Source organism: Mya arenaria, chromosome 17, assembly GCF_026914265.1.
Source record: "Mya arenaria isolate MELC-2E11 chromosome 17, ASM2691426v1".
Lineage (NCBI taxonomy): Eukaryota > Metazoa > Mollusca > Bivalvia > Myida > Myidae > Mya > Mya arenaria.
This window is the reverse complement of record NC_069138.1, coordinates 19609593-19630665: the sequence shown is the minus strand read 5'-3', so window position 1 is coordinate 19630665 and position 21073 is coordinate 19609593. Positions and strand designations below refer to the sequence as shown.

General features: G+C 31.8%; 2 protein-coding genes across 2 annotated transcripts in view; both read left to right on the top strand.

Annotated features, from left to right (window-relative positions):
- LOC128223248 (uncharacterized) overlaps window positions 1–13676 on the top strand; it is a 93645-nt gene extending 79969 nt beyond the window's left edge. The window contains exons 21-24 of the mRNA XM_052932538.1: window positions 2392–2436; window positions 3779–3823; window positions 13317–13619; window positions 13664–13676. Of these exons, the coding sequence (XP_052788498.1) occupies window positions 2392–2436; window positions 3779–3823; window positions 13317–13619; window positions 13664–13676 (406 nt within the window). The remainder of the gene's footprint in view (window positions 1–2391; window positions 2437–3778; window positions 3824–13316; window positions 13620–13663) is intronic.
- On the top strand, window positions 13602–18479 carry LOC128223714 (uncharacterized). The gene is made up of 2 exons (XM_052933042.1): window positions 13602–13749; window positions 15914–18479. The coding sequence occupies exons 1-2, from the start codon at window positions 13729–13731 to the stop codon at window positions 16313–16315; spliced, it is 423 nt and encodes a 140-aa protein (XP_052789002.1). The 5' UTR covers window positions 13602–13728; the 3' UTR covers window positions 16316–18479.
- Window positions 18480–21073: the final 2594 nt, after the last annotated feature.

The window sequence follows — 21073 nt, the reverse complement described above, 5'->3', positions numbered from 1 at the left end:
AACGAAATAATAAAAAGAAGCCACTTTTGCATAGGATAAAAGATACACATCGAAAGGTTTTTTCTTTAAATTGGAGTGATCAAATTAAGTTTGTCACTAAGTCAACATAATTTAATGTACCTACTGACAATATAAGATGGTGTTCTCTAACCTATTCGATTAAATGAAAGACACAAATTGAGCCCACCAGGAAATGAAAATTAGTAAGTTATTCTTTTTAAAAGTGTTTAATATTTTCGAGCATCTAGGACCACAAGGCTTCAGAAAAGGATAAATAATTCGCAAATCTGACGCAGTTATATATAAGATCACTGTTTAAGATTGCACACAGCGTCACAAGTGAAAACACCGATGTAATACTCGAAATCAGGTAACATCTTGCAATGTTATTTTCTTGAATAATCTATAATATTAAATTAATGAGCAATAATATTATGACATGTATATATCTCAACAGCAGATGTTATACGGTGGAAGTCTCCAACTGGTGATTCCTCCAACTTCTGTGATCACCAACTTCTGTGATCTTCAATTGGTGGCTTTTATCAATAGAAATTGACTGTGGAATTCTCCAATTCTCCAATTGGAGAGCCGTTTTTACAAAACCATATTTTTTTATTATTTATTAGATTTTAATTATGCTTATGAATCTAGTACTACAAACATACATAGAAATGTAATTTTCTGTTCCAAATTGTTAAATTTGATTTTTTTCAAATTGCTGATTTTTTCCCCCGTTTCGGCTCATATGGAAAATTCTCCAATTGGAGTTTGCCAAAACCCCGCGGGGGACCTAAAATCCAATTGGTGGCCAACGGGAGAAATCAATTTTGGAATTAAAATTTTCATATTTCTTAAAACTTTTTTTTTTATTTTACTTAAAATATTTCTTATTTAATGGGCAAACTTTCTATGTGTCGCTTTTGAAGTTGATATCTAAGATAATAAAAAAACTAAGTTTGCAAGTAAACCGGATTTGCAAACTTATACCGGATGCTGTTATATTCTATATCATAAGGTACCGTCGAGGCCTATGACAACGTGAACTGACTCATAGTTTATTTAACATTTAACCTTGGCGGTCATTATCAGTTGCTAACAATAAAAAATATTTTCCAATAGGTGTCGCAGAATTCACTTCCGGGTTTTGTCAATTACTTTGATTGCCATGTGAAAGTACTGTCCAAGTTGCATTATGAAGCTTGTAGATTGTGTAATACTGATTAAAGATAATCATTAAAAGAATAAATAACATTTTATTTGCACTTACCACTTGTAATTCCACAATTTTAACCCAGAAACGTTGAAATTTAACCCCGGATGTTCCTCGTGATAAACCGGGAAACGGTGTCTCTGTTATTGTGCTATTCATCAGAATGTGAGCAAATATCGGTTGTAAACAACCATTTCATGAGCAAGCATATTCTGATATCCTTTCGTTTCAAAAAAATAAAATAATGAAATGTTTTTTTTTTAAAACGCCTTACATCATCGGCCAGAAATGTTTGCACCTTACCGTCATACAAACGAAGTTACCAAATTCTAAAAGCCGAACAGCTGACCAACTGTTTCGGTAAATTAAACACACGTTAAAAGGTTATGATCAACTAAACGTCAACGAATTGTGTTGCAGAGGTTTTATTGCCGAAATTGACGGGTTTTTTATGTTGACAACGAATAACTAAGTTTTAAGCTCGAAAATACCATAAAACATCAAGGGGACAAGAGTGCGCGATTTTATTCTCGCTTTTTTCGTTATTCACGTTAGCGCCACAATGATCAAAATCGCGTTCCCAACCACATATCAAGAAATGACACGATCGTGACTCCCTTGCTGCGACGGACGCACCTAGCAATGTAATTAACATTTCCGTGGTATGTCAAATGCATTTCTGATGACGGATAACATAGACATCTACCAGACAAATGTCTGCTGGTAGCGTAACAACAACACAATGTTTAAACACACATATACCTTATAATGCCTCCAATTGATAACGTTTTCAGAGGCATGCATGTTTTACTGTGTAGGTTCGATCATTAAAGCTTGTTTAATGAAAAACCTATTTTAGGAAAATAAAATGATAATATTGCGTAAATGACACAAGTGGTTTAAAGGACAACACTTGCTTTTGTCGATTATTTTAGCTCTTTATAATCACCTTTTGATAATGTTCTTTTTTAATAGTTAAATATATATGGGTTGTAACATTTATACGTGTAACAAGAAGTTGGAAAATTTTTAACAATTACAGAAAAAAAAAAAAATAATAATTTTGTGTTCACTAAGTGATATTCTTTCTAAATTACATCAAAATTCACCAGTAAATTAAATTTTCAAGGCGAGATTATCAATCATGGTCTTTTACATATATTTAATTTACATTTCAGCATGTCTCTGAAGATGACTGAAGACCCATACTCTTGTATGGCAAGGTATGTAAACGTTCTTAACTGTTTAACTTTCATGATGGACATGGACAAAGAAATGCTCCTGGAATTGGATTCGATAAGAATTTTGCTTAACAAAATTGTTAAGGGGGACAATGCATACGTGCAATTATGTTTGAAATACCTTCAAACTATTTTGCCGTTTCCAATGCCTATTTCTAGACTATTGACGATCCATTTCCTTAATGAATGTTGCTATTCTTACTTGTACAATTCATTCAAACAAATTATGATAAAATACTAATCGAATTAAAAGAAATCCGTCATCATACCTGAAAAAAATACAACATGTCCCCTCTACGCTATACATATATGTTGGAAGAAATAATTATTAGATTTCATAAATTACTGACGTGGTTTACATCTTGCTTTTTACGAGAGAATTTAGCATTTTTTTTTTCTTTGGCCGCCCGACCTTGTTAACAATAATAAATAACCACTCCCAAATTGATTCCAATTCCACAATGATATCGTTGATAACGATGTAAATGTATTTTCTACGACCGTGTACACATTCGGAAAAGAAAGGGCATGTCGGAAATATAACTACTCGAGTTTTTTTTAACTAAGCGTGCCGGTCTTACCTATAAATTTCAAAGGCGTAAGTGGTGGACAGAAGCACGATTATCAAAGCTTTAGTTCAATTTTGAGTATATTTGTGTCAAGTGTCGTGACAGACGAAGGGGTGAATGTATGCATCCCCTTTGGGGATTTTAAGAAACATTTTATCATTATATATCAAGAAATGACACGATCGTGACTCCCTTGCTGCGGCGGACGCTCCTAGCAATGTAATTAATATTTCCGTTATATGTCAAATGCATTTCTGATGACGGATAACAAAGACATCTACAAGACAAATGTCTGCTGGTAGCGTAACAACAACACAATGTTTAAACACACATATACCTTATAATGCCTCCAATTGATAACGTTTTCAGAGGCATGCATGTTTTACTGTGTAGGTTCGATCATTAAAGCTTGTTTAATGAAAAACCTATTTTAGGAAAATAAAATGATAATATTGCGTAAATGAAACAAGTGGTTTAAAGGACAACACTCGCTTTTGTCGATTATTTTAGCTCTTTATAATCACCTTTTGATAATGTTCTTTTTTAATAGTTAAATATATATGGGTTGTAACATTTTTAACGTGTAACAAGAAGTTGGATTTTTTTTATTAATTACAGAAAAAAAAAATATATTTATTTTTTGTGTTCACTATGTGATATTCTTTCTAAATTACATCAAAATTCACCAGTAAATTAAATTTTCAAGACGAGATTATCAATCATGGTCTTTTACATATATTTAATTTACATTTCAGCATGTCTCTGAAGATGACTGAAGACCCATACTCTTGTATGGCAAGGTATGTAGACGTTCTTAACTGTTGAACTTTCATGATGGACATGGACAAAGAAATCGCGGGCTTAGCGCAAAACGGTTGTAACAGACATTTTCAAAATTATTCAGGAGAGCATAAAAACTAATTTGTTTTCTCAGTTTGTGTCATTTACACTCGGTTTTTGGAATATATCTTTAATTTAGTGTACTTTTCATGAATAAATAACATTAGCACCTTGCATTTAATCTTAAAAAGAGATATTTGTAAAAGAGTCAGTTACAACCATTTTGCACAAAAAAAGAAAGATTTTTCTAAATAAAGTTTTGTGCAAAATGGTTGTAACAGTCAGTTACAACCGTTTTGCGCAGAAATTAAGAGAAATTAGCAAAATAATGTTTATAAAAAACTGGTGTAATTAATTATGAATGTAATGTAGTAAAGTAAATAATGAAAGTGTCTTAATTGTTTCAAGCTGGAAATGTGAAAACATTTATCTATAGCTGTATATATGACTTTGGCATAATTTCCGGGAACAGTCATAGTGGTCGAAGATAAAATTAATAACCCTATCAAGTTCTTCTGAAATAATTTGTTCCCTGTGTTCTGCATTTTAAGTTATTAGATAAACTGTTTTGATCATTATTAACACAACTACCTGTTGACAACAAAATCAACTTTTATTTCAATCAAATTTAAACAATAACTTACAATTTAATTGATAACAAATTTATAATTTATTTTAAAATAGGGTTATTGCCTAATTTATACCATATTCAGCTAATAAGGGCAGTGTTATGTAACATAACAACAATTTTTTATGGGATTCTCTCAAGTGAGTCACTAACGTTGTAAATTTTTAACTTAATATAAAGTTACAAGTTTTGATAAGAATAATGCCAACGTCCGATATGCGAGAGAATCCCTTTAAAATGATATAATTATATTGTATAAACCTCAGTAACAGTAAGATCATTAGTGAAATACACATGAAATATAATTTCAAAACAATTCTAATAAGATAAAAAATAATAAAAATGCAACTTTCAAAATTTGTCATTCAACATAAATAAATCCAAGTATTAATGTTTCACAAGGTAAAACATGTATGCAATATTTTGATAATTAAAATAATAATATTATAACTAATTGTTTTATTAATGAATTATATCAGAATAATTGCTGAAAATAAATTCAGTTTCATTAGAATTATACCATTAATTACTCTAATATTATATTGGGACTATAATCCAAGGAATAATGAATTTGCTTCATTTTCCCTCATTTTCAATTATCGTAGTTATACAAAGCAAAATAACTACACTGGAAAATTTATGAAATGTATCTATGTGCACACACGTTAAAAAATATTCATTTATTGAAGAAAATGCGACTATTATATTAGTTTTGTAAACCCTTTCTGCTTGATATAAATATGAGAAATATATACCTGAAATCAATTAACTTCATTACCTTAATTATGCTGTGTTATTTGCATTAGAGGCTGGAGCCCTTGTACTTCAATTAATCTAGTTTATGTTGTTATAATATAGAACTGATATAACATGATTCATCAGCATATCATGTTCATGTAATAAAGCACAACAATATATTAATTTTGGTGACAACTTAAACACAGCATAACCAGTTAATAAGCCATAATTGAACACCATTAATTTTGTCTTACTTGCTCTAATTAAATGCTACTCCTAACAAATCTTTTTGCACAACATAAATAGTTAGTTACAAAATGCAATATAAATGACAAATTGAATAAGATTACTTATGCATAGTCAATAAAAATATAAATAGAATGATGCTCTGTAACATTCACTGATAATCAAAATCTTGTAAAATATGTTATGTACATTAATGCCAAAACATTGTACCAGTTCTTTTCAAAAATTCAATAATTATTCTTCCATGTCAGATCTATATAGTGATGACATTGTGATGACATTGTGTACAAAAAATGCAATAAGTTTTAAAGTTGATTCTTGTATGACTTATACTTTAAGTAATGATGCTTTCTGATGTGAATGACTTTGTATTCTGTGCACTGAACTACTTATCAGCATGCGGTAGGATGAGATAAAATGCATGATGTGCTCTCGGTATGATGTTTGATTGACAGAGACCGACAAGGTCCATGTACTTCAGTTTTGGTATTGGCACACTTTGACTCCGCAGTTGCTGAAGTGGTATATTACCTGGCTTTGGAATGGAGTGCCGTGACCTGTAGAAAAGATCAACAGTGAAAGTGTCACCCTCATAATCAGTTTGATACTGAAACTGATGTTGTTTGGCAGAGTTCAATTGAAGTATTTTGATTGAGTTCCAGATAACCTTCTGGCTGTCTGTTGTGACTTCAAAGTTTTTTACATTACCTGCTAGCCCCTTGAAATCATAAAAGTCTCTCAGTGTCATTTCAGTCACAATGTATGGATTTTTATTTCGGGCACTCCTTACTAATGTTGCCCACTGGCTAGTTGTGTAAACAGGCACATGTCGACTGGCATTTTCTATTGATGAGTGTATGGCATCTCCCTCGTTTTGGGTGTGACCCTTTTCAAGGTACTTATGAGTAATGGAATGAAGGTTATACTTACCTAGGCAATACCAAAGCATGGCAACATAGTATCTGTTCTTGTTCTGAGACACACAGTTGTCGCTATAGAATATGAAGTTCTTTACACCTTTCTTGGCATTCTCCTGTATAAAACTATGCAAACATGAAGCCATCTCACACGCACCCCTCTTTGCTATGGTTTCATTCCAAATGAAACAAAATCCGTTGGATGTTACTAAATCATATATGGTAAAGTTGAATGAGTTCAATTTTCTTTTGTAATACAAGCTAGACTCAAAAGAATGTGGTGTAGATAGAATTTGTTCAAGGTCGAAGCAGCAAACCATTGTCTCCGAGTCATTTTGGTATTTTTGTTTATCTGTTTCTTTTTCTTGCCGTGAAAGGTCTTTGTTTGCTATGTGCCTTTCATACTTACCTTTTAGCCTTTCCTGATCTTCAGATGAAGAGTTTTTAAATGATGTGCAAAAATCACACTGGTCCTTCTTTGGTTTGTGAAATGAAAGGTTAAAATCATTACAGAACACTGCCCTGTAAATGTTTTGTGAAACTGGTGCATTGGAGTACTTCTCTTTATAAAGCCTGTGCATTTTGAGGATGTTTAGTCCTGCTGGAAGGTAAGATTTCTGAGAATCTTTTCGACAGTAATGACTTTCAATAGTCTTAAAAGATCTTATATGCTTTCTTACCTGTTCCAGTGTCTGCTCACTTATTTTATTTGGACGGTTGTGATGTGAACCTCTTTTATCATCAAGGCAGATACCCAAGCTGTTCATTTTCTTGTGTACTGTGCCAACCATTTTGTCGGAAATGCCAAGTGTTCCAAGAAAAAAAGTCTTACAAACACGGATTTTGGACACTTCATCACTAGACTGTGGCATGTACCAATATATTGAATTGTTTCTTCTACTGTTATCAAGAGTAGCAAGTTTCTTACCTTTTGGCCTTTGGACTGCGTACATTTGGATGAAATGCCTTTGCTTGTTAACATCTGAGAGCTGCCAGAAGTTGTGAAACATGTTTTCACGGTCATCACAACTGAAGTTGTTCATACACTTAAATTTACACTTGCAGCCACACCCGCTTTTCATGGATCTCCCAGTTCTTATTCTACCATTGGAACCTACATAACTCTTACCTTCATTACGTCGCTGTTTAGCTATGTTTCTTTTCCATTTTGTCACGTCACGTTTTCTTTTCCTACTTCGACCTACCTGAATTTCTATGCGAGGTACATTTGAAGTAGAACTGTTATCATTTTCTTTGTTGTTTTCTATGTCAATGTTGAGGCAGTTGATGTGATTGTTTGTACACTGGCAAGACCTTGGTTGATATTGGAGTTATTTTGACGCAATACCGATAATGGTATTTCATCACTTGAACATGATATTGTACTATCTGTATCACTTGGTTGATAATTAACATCATAGACATCATCATCACCATCACCATCATCATCATCATCATAATGCACATCTTCATCACTAACATAATCATTTGCATGGTGCAAATCATCATGAACAATATCATCATCATGAATAATAACATCATTATGATGCTCATCATCACAAACATCATCATCATCATCATCATCATCATCATCATCATCATCATCATCATCATGTACAATATCATCATCATCATCATCATCAACATCATGTACAATATCACCATCATGTACATCATCATCATCATCATCATCATCATCATCATCATCATCATCATCATGCATAACATCACCAACATGATCATTATCATGCTCATCATCATTTTATGTTCCATCTGCATCATCAATTGTAGATATTTGGTTTACATATTTGTCAGTGACAAAACAGTCATTTTCAGACATGGAAACATATTCACACATGTTTTCATCAAACACAGTACTGTCAATTGTTTTGAGAAATAAGTTACTATTGTTCAAGTCACAAAGGGCTTCATCAATTTGACTGTTCAAAAACACATCTCCTGCATCAGTGATGCCACAATCATTGTCACCAGAATCTGATTCAGACAACTTTAAAATGTCATTGTGTGCCTTAGTGATCACTTCATTTGCCATAAAAAGCTTGCATGTGTATTCACCATCAGACACAGGGTCAAAATAGCTGAAGGTACTATTTGAGTCTGAGCTGTCAAAGTTAGGGTCACTTATTTGCTGATTTGAAGGCAAAGTCATAGCTGCAAGCTCGAACGGAACAGAAGGTTCTAGGTGAAGGGAACCCGCCAGATGCTGGATGAAAGTGCACAATGTTGAGGTGTCTGGATGTTGAGTAAGACAAGCAGAACCATCCACACAAAGCATTCCATTGTCACCTCTACTATGGGAATCAAACAGAAAATAGCTATCATCATTTTTCAGGATGCTTGTGCTATAGCAAGGCTCAGTGTTACCAACTGTCAGAAGGCACCCAGTCATGATATGCTTTCCCATCAATAAGTTCACTGCATCATGTAATGAATAAAATGGCTCGCTTGTTCCACCACACAAAGTACCATGTAAACAACCTGAAACTGTAGCAACATTAGGAGGAATGTCATCAATGTTTAAATATGTCACTGAGTTTTCTGCGACAAGGGATAAATAAAGAGCATCCCCTTTGTGAAGAATATCATTCAAGTCATCTGTTTTCCACAACCTTGGGGGATATTTGTACCCTTCAAGTATGGAGACCAGTGCATTTGCAACACATTGCCTCCCATTTCCTTTGAAGGATCTGTGTCCCTGGTGAACATTTGCCCGAATGATGTTCATAACGTTAGTCTCCTACAAAATAATTTAATAATCTATCATTTTGTTATTCATTTAAATTATAAAAGACATTAACAAAAAAACATAAAATTGAGCATAAAATTGTATTAATTCTAAACAATTATCTAGCAATATTTCGTAAAAATTCAAGATTCTGCTTAGACATTTTTAGCTATCACTCTTTTTAAAGAGAAATATCAATGTAAATTGTTTCTACTCAAGTCTTTAAAACAAATAAGGCCAAAAAAAATATTTCATGTTTATCAGTCACATAATTATTGACCAAAATTAGGAGGAAGTGATTTAATTTTACTCCCTTACTTTTATTTCATTTTTCTCCACTTACAGTTACCTTGTACATTAGTTTTTAAAGAATTAAAGTTCAATTTTGTTTACCAGTTTCAAAGCTTAAATGTTCAATTGAAATGAGACTTCAAAAGGAATCTTTGATACTGTCAACAGAGAGACTTAAACATTATGAAGCAGAAAGAAAAAAATAATGTGGTGGTGCCTGTCAGAAACATAATACTATATAATATTACTATTATTAGTTTTAATTTCATTTGTATAAACACATTTTCATGTAATCATTTTATTTAGTCGATTATAACACATCAACATCCAATGCAAATAAATTTAAGTAATAAAATTCCTTACCTTAATAGTTTTCAAAACTTTTTCTTTCCAATCATTTTCTTCTTTGTCAACAAAATGCTTAACCTCCTCAAAGTCAAGTTTAAACAGCAAACATGTATGATGTCATCAATGATGTCATCGGTAAAGATGAGTTACTTCCCTTCTCACTGGTTTGTTTACATGAACAAGTTTCGTGCAAAACAGTTGTAACTACACTTACAACCGTTTTGCGCGAAACATTTTGAGCATAACATTATACTTTTTTGTGCAAAACAGTTGTAACTGCACTTACAACCGTTTTGCGCAAAACATTTTAGGCATTAACAGATACAACCTTATGACATATATATATTTTTCTTATGTTACCCCTACTATTTGAGCCTTATATTTTCACAGTTGATGAGGACATATAAAACAATGCAAAAAATGCAAAAAAGTGTGTTTGCTAAAAAATGTCAGTTACAACCGTTTTGCGCTAAGCCCGCGAAATGCTCTTGGAATTGGATTCGATAAGAATTTTGCTTAACAAAATTGTTAAGGGCGGGACAATGCATACGTGCAATTATGTTTGAAATACCTTCAAACTATTTTGCCGTTTCCAATGCCTATTTCTAGACTATTGACGATCCATTTCCTTAATGAATGTTGCTATTCTTACTTGTACAATTCATTCAAACAAATTATGATAAAATACTAATTGAATTAAAAGAAATCCGTCATCATACCTGAAAAAAATACAACATGTCCCCTCTAGGCTATACATATATGCTGGAAGAAATAATTATTAGCTTTCATAAACTTACGTGGTTTACAACTTTATATTTTTCGAGAGATTTTAGCACTATTATTTTTCTTTGGCCGCCCGATCTTGTTATCAATAATAAATAACCACAACCAAATTCATTCCAATTCCAAAATGATATCGTTGATAACGATGCAAATTTATGTTCCAAGACATTGTACACATTCGATAAAGAACGGGCATATCGGAAGTATTACTATTCGAGTTTTTTTTTTTTTTTTTTTTTTTTGTAAAATACTAAGTGTCAAAGGCTTCAAATCATTAATTCAACTGTATCTTTTGAAAAGGCATATGTCCAAGATTACTATAGACCTTATGTTTGAATGTTTACAAGAAAAGAAGAAACCGAAAATGCTTACGTTCGTAAAGTTTTGCGAATGCAATTGCATCGGAAACTCGAACAAATGAAAAATTTGTTCGAGTTTCCGATGCAATTGCATAGTTTCAAAGACATGTTAAAGTGCTTTGATAAAAGACATTTTTCTCATAGATTAACTAATTTAAGTATCAATTCAAAAACAACTATTGAACGCTTTTAAAATTGTCCAGAAAGCTTCAATTTCAGACATAGTTATTCAGCCTTGATATATTTACTCAAAATCATATTACGCATATTAAAAACAAGTTTGAAAATGCGTTCTTTGCAGAATTTGCCCAACAAATGCTATTTTTAAAGATGTTCTGTTATTACCAAATCAGCAGTACCACTAATAATGCAATTGTTTTATTGTACCGAAACGAATGAATAAATATGAAAAAGATGGTTCCTATAACAGATACCGTGTTTGATTTGAAACAAAGATGCTGAAAAACTCAATAGCTTAACCTTATGAGACAAAATTCGATCACTGCAAATATTTAAGGATCCACCAGTCATTTAATATATGTGCAGTTTCAGCTTTTGAATACACGGTAACAATTTTGTATTCGGTAATTAACATTTATATTGTAATAAGTAGTCAAAGGTTTATTACTCAAAATATATGTTTGTTTTACATGTGTATGTATTGATTTTAAATACGAATGCCAATTAAAACGTAGCACCGTTCCGCTTTGAAGTAAAGGAGACCATAAGGGTCTATTTTAATGTCTATTCATCTGTGAAAAGCACATCTAAATTCATTTTAGAACTAAACACTATTAAATAATTTCAACTTGAAAAACACTACGCTTCATTCGTGCAACATATTTTTTCATGGAGGAAATTTATCAAGATATTTTTTTAAATATTTAATATTTAGGTCGAATAGTTCAGTTAATACATTCATTAACTTACATATAGTATGATGTTTATCATGTTAATTTAAGTTAAATTCCTAAAATTTAAATAAAATTGGTCTTTTATTGTTCTTTTTCAATTTCCAAGCATTAAACATCTAGTGAATATAGAATAAGTAAAGGGTGATGGCTGTGCATTGTATATTTGGTGCATGTGCGTTCTGATTATCTATTAATTAATTAGTTATATTTATTAGCTCGCGGTCCAACAAATATACTGTTCAAAATGATTTACATAGTTTGATTTACAATACGCCCCAGTTTTCACTACACAACCAGCATGTCCGTCGGCGTCATAAACGCCATTTCAGCGTCACTTTTGTCAGCATGATCTTATTTTTGTATGTCTATATATTATGCCACCGAGTTCAAATCCGGATTTTATCAATTTTGCACCTAACTTTTCAACAGCAAGGTCATGCACTGTAGGTCATAGCTCTGTAGATAATATCTTCATAATAACGATTATTAGATATATCGGATTACTTACAAGTCGTCATATAGAGCACAATTTTATTTAACGAGTTCGGGGGATTTGTTAGAAAGCAAGCCTTTAACGAGCTTACTTTAATACATATATTTTGGAGGAGTTCATTAGATTTATGTATAATAATATGACGACTGTCAGATGTTATTATCACATGTCTATTTTCGGTGAAAAGTAATAAAACTACCTACATGTTACACATGCGGTGATGATGAGCCGAATACAACACAACAATGCTATATGCCGCGCTACATGCATTGAGGAAATGGTATTATGGGAATAATTGAAATATATATATATTATTATTATTATATATACAATCGTTTAAACTGCTTTGTAAATTGAATATACAATTAAGAAGGAACCACAACATTATTTTAGAGAAATTTGCTTTCTTTTAAATGGTGACGTAACACCAGATAAGATGAGGTAATTTATTATAGAATATGTTTATGAGGTCATTTTCTGTTCGAATACAGTTTCTTCATAACATCAAGCGAAACTATTTCGTTATTTTCTTATGATTGAAATGAAAACGACATTATTCAAAATAGATCTTTATAATAAAACAAATAAGTGTATGGCTTGCTAGAATATTACCAATTAAGCAATCATTGTTTCCAATTAAATTGTTTACAAACATGCGGAGTAATTTTGTTTTATTACACATGTGCAATACAGAAAAATAGTTGATGGTTATACTAAACAGGCAACAAGTTGTAGCATGTGATGGAAAGAGTAATGTTAGAACTATTTTGTTATAAGATTTCAAAAATAATCTGAATGAAATTTCCAAAAGAGATAGTAACGTATACTTGTTATTATTATTATTATTATTATTATTATTATTATTATTATTATTATTATTATTATTATTATTATTATTATTAATATCATTGTTATTATTGTTATTATTAATATTATTATTATTATTAATATTATTATTATTATTATTATTATTATTATTATTATTATTAGCGGGCCCACTGATGCTCCGACCCTCAAGAAATTAGGGGAAATGGAACTGCTGGGAACAAACGGGTATGGGGAATTCGGTTTCATATCCGGGATGGCTGTTGTAGGGGACAGGTTCCTGGTGGCCGCAGATCATGAGGAAAAGTGTGTGCGATGTTTTGATATGGATAGTTGGAAACAACAAGTAAGGTGGTATGAAAGTGAACTTCTACCTCGGGATATAACGACAATACCTGGTAATCGTGTGGCAGTGACTTCAATCTATAAAGTATGGTTTCTACGTGTGACTGAAAAAGGGGACCTGTTGTTTGAAAATAAAATAAATGTTAAAAAAATTTGCGATGGAATAGCATCCAGTGGTGACAACTTGATTGTTTGTTACGAGTATCCTGATCCTGGAGTACAAATACTGGATATGAAGGGAAACGTGATAAAGGTAAACGATTCTCTTCTTGACTTTTCCGGTTTTAAATTTCTAAATTTAGATTACCCACCCTTCAGTTTAAAGATATTTTATGATTGATTGACAAAAATGATAGTTATTTTAAGATTAATTATATTAAATTATGTTATACAAATGTGCAATATAATTGATATATTCAGAACATTAAGGGTTAGGCTGAAATATAGACGTACATTCTTTGATCGGATGGATTTGTGTCAGTATGTAATAGATGTTTAAGGAGAATTATAATTGTTGCTAATGTGAAACGATAAAAGAATATGGGGTAACATGGAAGGCATGTCCAGCATACTTTGAAGAAATACTCTTTATGTTATTTTTAAATGTTAAAATAATGTTCATGTGTATACTATGAAAAAAAAACACTATGCTCTCTCGAAACCAAACTATAACTCGCAAAGATACAGGACGTCATAAACATATAACAGAAATATGCGCCTATAGCATAATTATATAAACATTAAGTGATTTCACCTTAAATATAATAAATATCAACCAAATAAATCTATTTCATTTGAATTTAAAGGAACACTATATAGGTTGATGAAAATATTTTGTTTATATTTTCATTATCATGTTTATTTATTTGACTCAAAGAAAAACAAACAACATAATAATTATACATATATGGCATATAATGATTTAGGGAAAGAAATTAAACAAAATAAAAAATGAGCGATATTTTGGCACCTTTTAGCTGGGGAAATTTTGGCCACGTAGCTATTAATTTAACAAAGCATAGAATGTTTTATATGTACCTAAATCATATGCTTTCTTGTGTGTGTTTTTTCATTAAAGTCAAATGAGGTAAACATGAAAATGCACTCGATTTTCATATTTACGTTCGAAAATTGATTTCTATGCCCATAAACTTATTTTTCTTAAAGCGTTAGTAACGCTTTTAGCCATAAAACATCAATTTTCGGTCGTAATATGAAACACTGCGATCTGAAAGCTTTTATCACAGGTTTTCTCACATTCTTAAAACAATTGGCTCATTCCAAGGCAAATTTAGTTTTTTTTTAAATTGTCAAAATGGTCAATCTGTCAGAGTGCAGCTTTTAACTGTCAACACACTTTGTATCAAGTATTTGCAACAGAGTCGGTGAAATGATCGAATTGTGAATATATCATAACATTCACGGAAGCATTAACATTTAGTTTCTATCTTTTCCAATTTTGAGGGGGTGCAAATCTGTGCAGTGTTGTGTTTTTGTTATGTATGTGTTCACAAGTCCATGTATGTACACTATATGTACTACTAGTACATTGGGCCCTATCATAAGATGAAGGCTGAAGGAAGTATAAACGTTAAATCAGCAACACATTCGGTTACTTTCAGTTTCATTAAATGTGTTTATTAAGTTCAATTAATAAAAAACAATTGAACCACACAAAAGGAAATAATACTCTAAAATAAATTCAATTGACGACTAACTATATTTATAAGAATGGAAACAAACGAAATATTGTAATTTGCATTAAACTAAACAGTCTGATAAAGATCAATTGTCATGGTAAGTAGTTCTTGTACTAAAGAACCATTTCACCCATGTAAATGTATGGTGCTTAAATCAATTCATTTATGTGTACGAGTGTGTTTTAAAGAGAGTTGGTAACCTTTTATAGCGAAAAACATCTAACAAATGAAACTTTGCGTTATAATGAATAAACATCATCAACGTTCAGATGCTCCTTAGCCTAGGTATTTTTTTTCTAAAATGTGACCAAAAATATTATTTTGCCAAAAAAGCGTCAGTATAGTTGATTGATATTTCGATGCTTGTATGGTGTGTTCGTACGTTTGTGTCTGGTTCTGTGTCATTTGGGCTCTGAACAGGGAATATTTCTTAATATTTGCCTACTGGGCTTGTCCCTGTTTTTCTTATTGTATTATTGCTTTTGCATAACTAAATGATTTGGATTTTTGTACTTTTGCTCGGATGCGTAACTGACAGTTGCTGGTTTGTGATTTCCAAACAAGCAATTTAAAAGCAAGTTTGAAAGAGCCTTGCCAAAACAAAATAAGCGAGTCCCTTTCATCAATTCATGTACGGTGCAACGAGGTCAAAAACTTGGATTAGGGTACAAACATATTTCTAATGAAGATATATTATTTGTGGATGTATAATAACAGGAGTTGGAAAAAGACGATGACGGTGAGAAACTGTTCGAGTGGCCTGTTTCCCTTGCAGTAAGCCCTGACCACAGCACCATATACATCGCTGACTGTATAAAAAACACGGTGACTTCCCTCACCCAGGATGGCCGTGTTCTCGGTGTTGTGGATGTAAAGGTATATATAATTTACAGATCAGGTATAACTGTGGACTCTGCAGGTCGAGTTTACGTGTGTGGATACGATACTGTTTTTATGGTGTTCCATGAGACAAGAACCGTCATCCCGCTACTGGAGATTAAGGACAGGATAAAGGATCCCTGTATGGCGGTCTGTGATAAAACACAACGTTTGTACTTGTCGTTACGGGACAGAAATGTAATTCAAGTGTTCGAAATGGCAAAACACACTACGTCCTGACAATATATGGTAATATGAGATTTCGACGTGGCACGAACTGTTTCTAGTTTAAATTAATTTATAATAATTGTTGTCCATTATATCATATGCAAACAATCTTAAACTTTTATTTGTAACAGATTATTTAATCCAACTTTAAAACAAAACAAATCGAGTGTGATGACGTAGATAAGGGACACCCTGTAAATAAACAAAACAACTTATATACATTATTATTATTATTATGTCTGTTTCTACAATATAGTGGTTTATTCAGTTTAATAATACTTTTGTGCATATCTTAATGAGATCCTTCAAATTCTGCTTTCTTTTTGTTAATATTTAGTTCCGCTCGACTGTGAAAAAGTCGGGGTATCGTCACAGCTTTGGTAGGGACGTCGAAATTACCGTCGTCTATATGTTTTGGCAATTGCTCAGAAGCCATTTAAGTAAAGGCTACTTTTACTAGAGTTATATATCAATTCACATTTATGCGCAATCTTACCCCCCCCCCCACCCCCTAAATCTTCCAAGTTTACTTTTTATTTCAATAAAGGAGAAAAAGTAGTTAAAAATACACCCATAATGCAAAACTTATGACTAGAAATTGTATAAATATTCTTGGGGGTACCCTACTCCCCCCCCTTCCAATACTTCAGACCGTATAAAATTTTGTTCTCAGGGAGGGGCGAATGTCAAAAGATTACGCCTCTTAAGAACGCCTGAGCCCACCCCTGGGTACATTAGTTTATGAACATAATTCAACAACGTTTCTGTTTAAAGTTAGAAATGTAAATGAAATGTAAAAGTGTGTTATATATTCATTGTGCATGTTAAGTGCGTCATAAATGGATTTACGCTTTTTGGGATGAAACTTTGATAATAAAAATGTGCATCTGTTTACTGTGAATGATCATTTACTTTTGTATGATTTTTAATGAAAATTAATTACTGTAAATTTTTGAATGATAGTAAACTTCTGTATAATTTTGAATGATAATGTACTTCTGTATATATTGAATGATTATGTAATTCTGTATAATTCTGAATGATTTTGTACTGGAGTATTATCTAAACGATAGTATACTTCTGTATAATTTTAAATGATTACGCAATATAGTATAAAATTATTTTGTACTTCTGTATACTTTTGAATTATAGTATACTTCTGTATAGTTCAAACGATTACTTTTTTCTGTATAGTTTTGAATAAAAATGTACTTCTTGACAATTTGGAATGATAGTATACTTCTGTATAATTTTGAATAAAAATGTACTTCTTGACAATTTTGAATGATAGTACACTTCTGTATAATTTTGAATGAAAATGTGCTTCTTGACAATTTTGAATGATAGTATACTTCTGTATCATTTTGATTGATAATGTACTCCTGTATATATTGAATGATTATGTAATTCTGTATTTATGTATATAATTCTGAATGATTTAGTACTTGAGTACCATTTTAACGAAAATATACTTCTGTATAATTATAAAAGATTGTTTTTTCTGTATAATTTTGAATGATAATGTACTTCTTGAGAATTTTGAATTATAGTATAATTCTGTATAAGTTTAAATGATTAAATACTGAAAAAGAAAAAAAAAATACTTCTGAATGGATGTGTACTACAGTATAATTCTTTTATTTAATGATGGTATAATTTTGATAATTTTGAACGATAATTATCTTCCGAATTTAACTAATAATTTTTTAATGATAGTTTACTTTTGTATAATTTTGAATGATTGTATACTTCTGTATACCTTTGGACGATATTTTACTTCTGTAAAATATTGAATGATAGTTTACTTCTGTTAACTGCTGTATAATTTTGTATGATAATTTGAATGATAATGCACATCTGTATAATTTGAACGATAATATACATATCTATAATATTCGATGATAATGAACATCTGAGCAATTTGAACGATAATATACTTATCTACAATATTCGAGGATAATGAACATCTGAGTAATCTGAACGATAATATACTAATCTATACCGTTGAATGATAATGTACATCTGTATAATTTGAACGATAATATACTTTTTCTTTAATGTTGTATGATAACGTTTTTGTGTATACAATTATGTATCATGATAGCGTACATCTGTATATAAGTGTATGTAAAGGTGTGCATGTATGCTATGTTTGTTTGATAAAGTATTAAGTATGCTTCATACGTTGTTCTTTTATCGAGTCTTGATTTTGCAACAGCAATGTATGCGTTCCGCCGCCGCTTTTTCCGATGATATTAAACATTAAGCCAGTAATTGTTAATAAACATACTTTTGCTAATGATAACTCCTAACCAGGTCAGTATACAAAAACTAAATCCCTTTATACAGCCAGGTCAGTCGAAACAGCTACAATTTGCAATATAGCCAGGTCAGTTAGCGGTTCCGTATATGAAATATAACATATATACATTGATAAGACTTTGAATTCATTATTTTAATCAAAATTATATGATCAACATAACGTCATTGATTACAGCAACGTACTGGAAAATTCCTGCGGGAACGAAATTGCAGTTATTATTCCGGCATACCGAATATGCACTTACTAGCGATTCGGAAGTTCCCACGCAAACAAGGAAATATATTACGGTCTTAGACTGAAACAAATAATTATTTTTTATATATTACACATTACAGTTTAAATTATTTTACACAAAGGTCCATGGGGGCCTGTGCTTTTCTGGCTTACCTTGTTTTGTCACTTTCTGTATCAAGATTATTAGACATTTAAAAAACTTACAATTACTAAAATCATTTTGTGGAACATGGATAGTCAGTCTCGCGCAGACTGGAATCTTATCCAGGTCTCTGGGTTGTTGGACAAGGGTGCAAACCACTATACTACCCTGACAGTGCCATTTTTGAGCAAATCTTAATTTTGAACCTACTATAATATTAGCTATTTCCCCTCACTAGCAGAATTACTAGACTGTAGCAAGTTATATCACAATGAAATAGTTTATCAGTCGGAAAATGGTTACTACAGATGAATCAACACTTTTTGTGTAAAAGGCTACTTGACCTCAAAATCAAGGGGTCATCTACTAGAAATGATCAACATATTTCAACTTTAGCATACATGTTTAGGATTCCAGACCAAAGACTTCTCTAGCTACGGATATATATGGCTGGTTTAAGAAAGGAACCGAGATGTCATAGATATCATATCACTGTTTAAGTTTGGTATTCATTGGATAATAACTGAAGGTGCTAAAGTTAAATTAAAGCTATTTTGCCATTTTGATTTATTTAATTGGCAAACACACAACCATGCGTTTTTGTCGAAAGGAAGCGAGCTCTTACGGATATCTAGCCATTGTACAAGTTCTGTAAACATCGGACAATAAATGAAGAGTTTATCGTGTTTACAAGCTCATTTCTGCATTTGACTAATAGCTTTCCAAGGTTCATATCATGGCATGCATGGACGAGTCTGGCTGGTTTTCGAAAGGAACCGAGCTCTCATCGGATAATAAATGAAGTTGTACCGTCTTCACGAGGACAATTATAACAATTTTAAAGAGCCATATTCCAGTAAATCATAGACGGATCTGGCTGATTTTCCAAAGTAATTGCGCTCGTATGGATATTTTGCTACTGCACAAGATTTGCAAACTTCGGATTATAAATGAAAAACTCACGTATATCTTCATGTAGCCTATGTATAAGTCTGGTAAACATCTTCTGCAAAAGGTTAATTATAGCATTTGCCAAATTCAGAAGGCCATAATCCCGTCATGCAAGGACAGATCTGGCTGATTTCGAAAGGAGCCGAACCCTTATGGATATCTATCTATCTAGACAATAAATGACTAATTGATCGGATTCACAGGGAATTGTTTACTGACCCACGGACTGATGGGCTGATTGGCGGCGAACGCCATCGCTTAAGCTCTTCTGGCCTACATCCAGTAGAGTTAAAAACTGTAGAATTAATTAAGCGCGAAAAATATAACAAACACATACCAGTAGCTACTTTTATTTCATGATAATGATTTCAATAGCAAATTTATGTTCAAGATGTGTTTTATTACAAAGTAATATTTAACACGATTCTTACAAAACTTTTCTTCTTCTGAATTCAATTTGAAAACTGGTGAAGATCCTGATGTTACGGTGTTGTAGCCGATTCAAGTCCTATCTGGTGTTTGAACCGACATATATAACCGATAGCTTGTAAGGTCTGAATTGGTGTACTTCTTAAGAATTTTATTTGGTCAAAATTTGTTGGCGATATTATTGATAAATAAATGGGAAAGCGTGTTACCATTTACCTTTTGGTTGAAATTTTAAACATATGTAATTAACAATTTATTTGTAATGACATAAAAACACATTTTTATACTGCCTCTCTTTGGCAGAATAATTATATATAATTTGACCCTACACATTTATTTTATTTTTTATGCAATTCATGTTATTATGTATTGAATTCGTTGTTTCATTAAAAGTTTAGGAATAAGTTCTACATAATAAGCAAAGCATAATTATTAATGAAGAAAAAATCAAACTAATGTATAGTGTAAGCATACAGCACGAATATGAAAATACCACACAACAATACATAAGTTCATTATAAGTATTAATTTTAAGTTCTCTTTGCTTAATTGACAAACATGGATGATGTAAAATCAGCGTAGTCATACGCATCCGGTATGACCCGGCCAGTTCTGTCCACAAACGGTTTCATTCTTCCAAGGCAGTAGTCCGCTTGTTCTCTTGTCAGGTTCTGAAATGATATAGCATTTA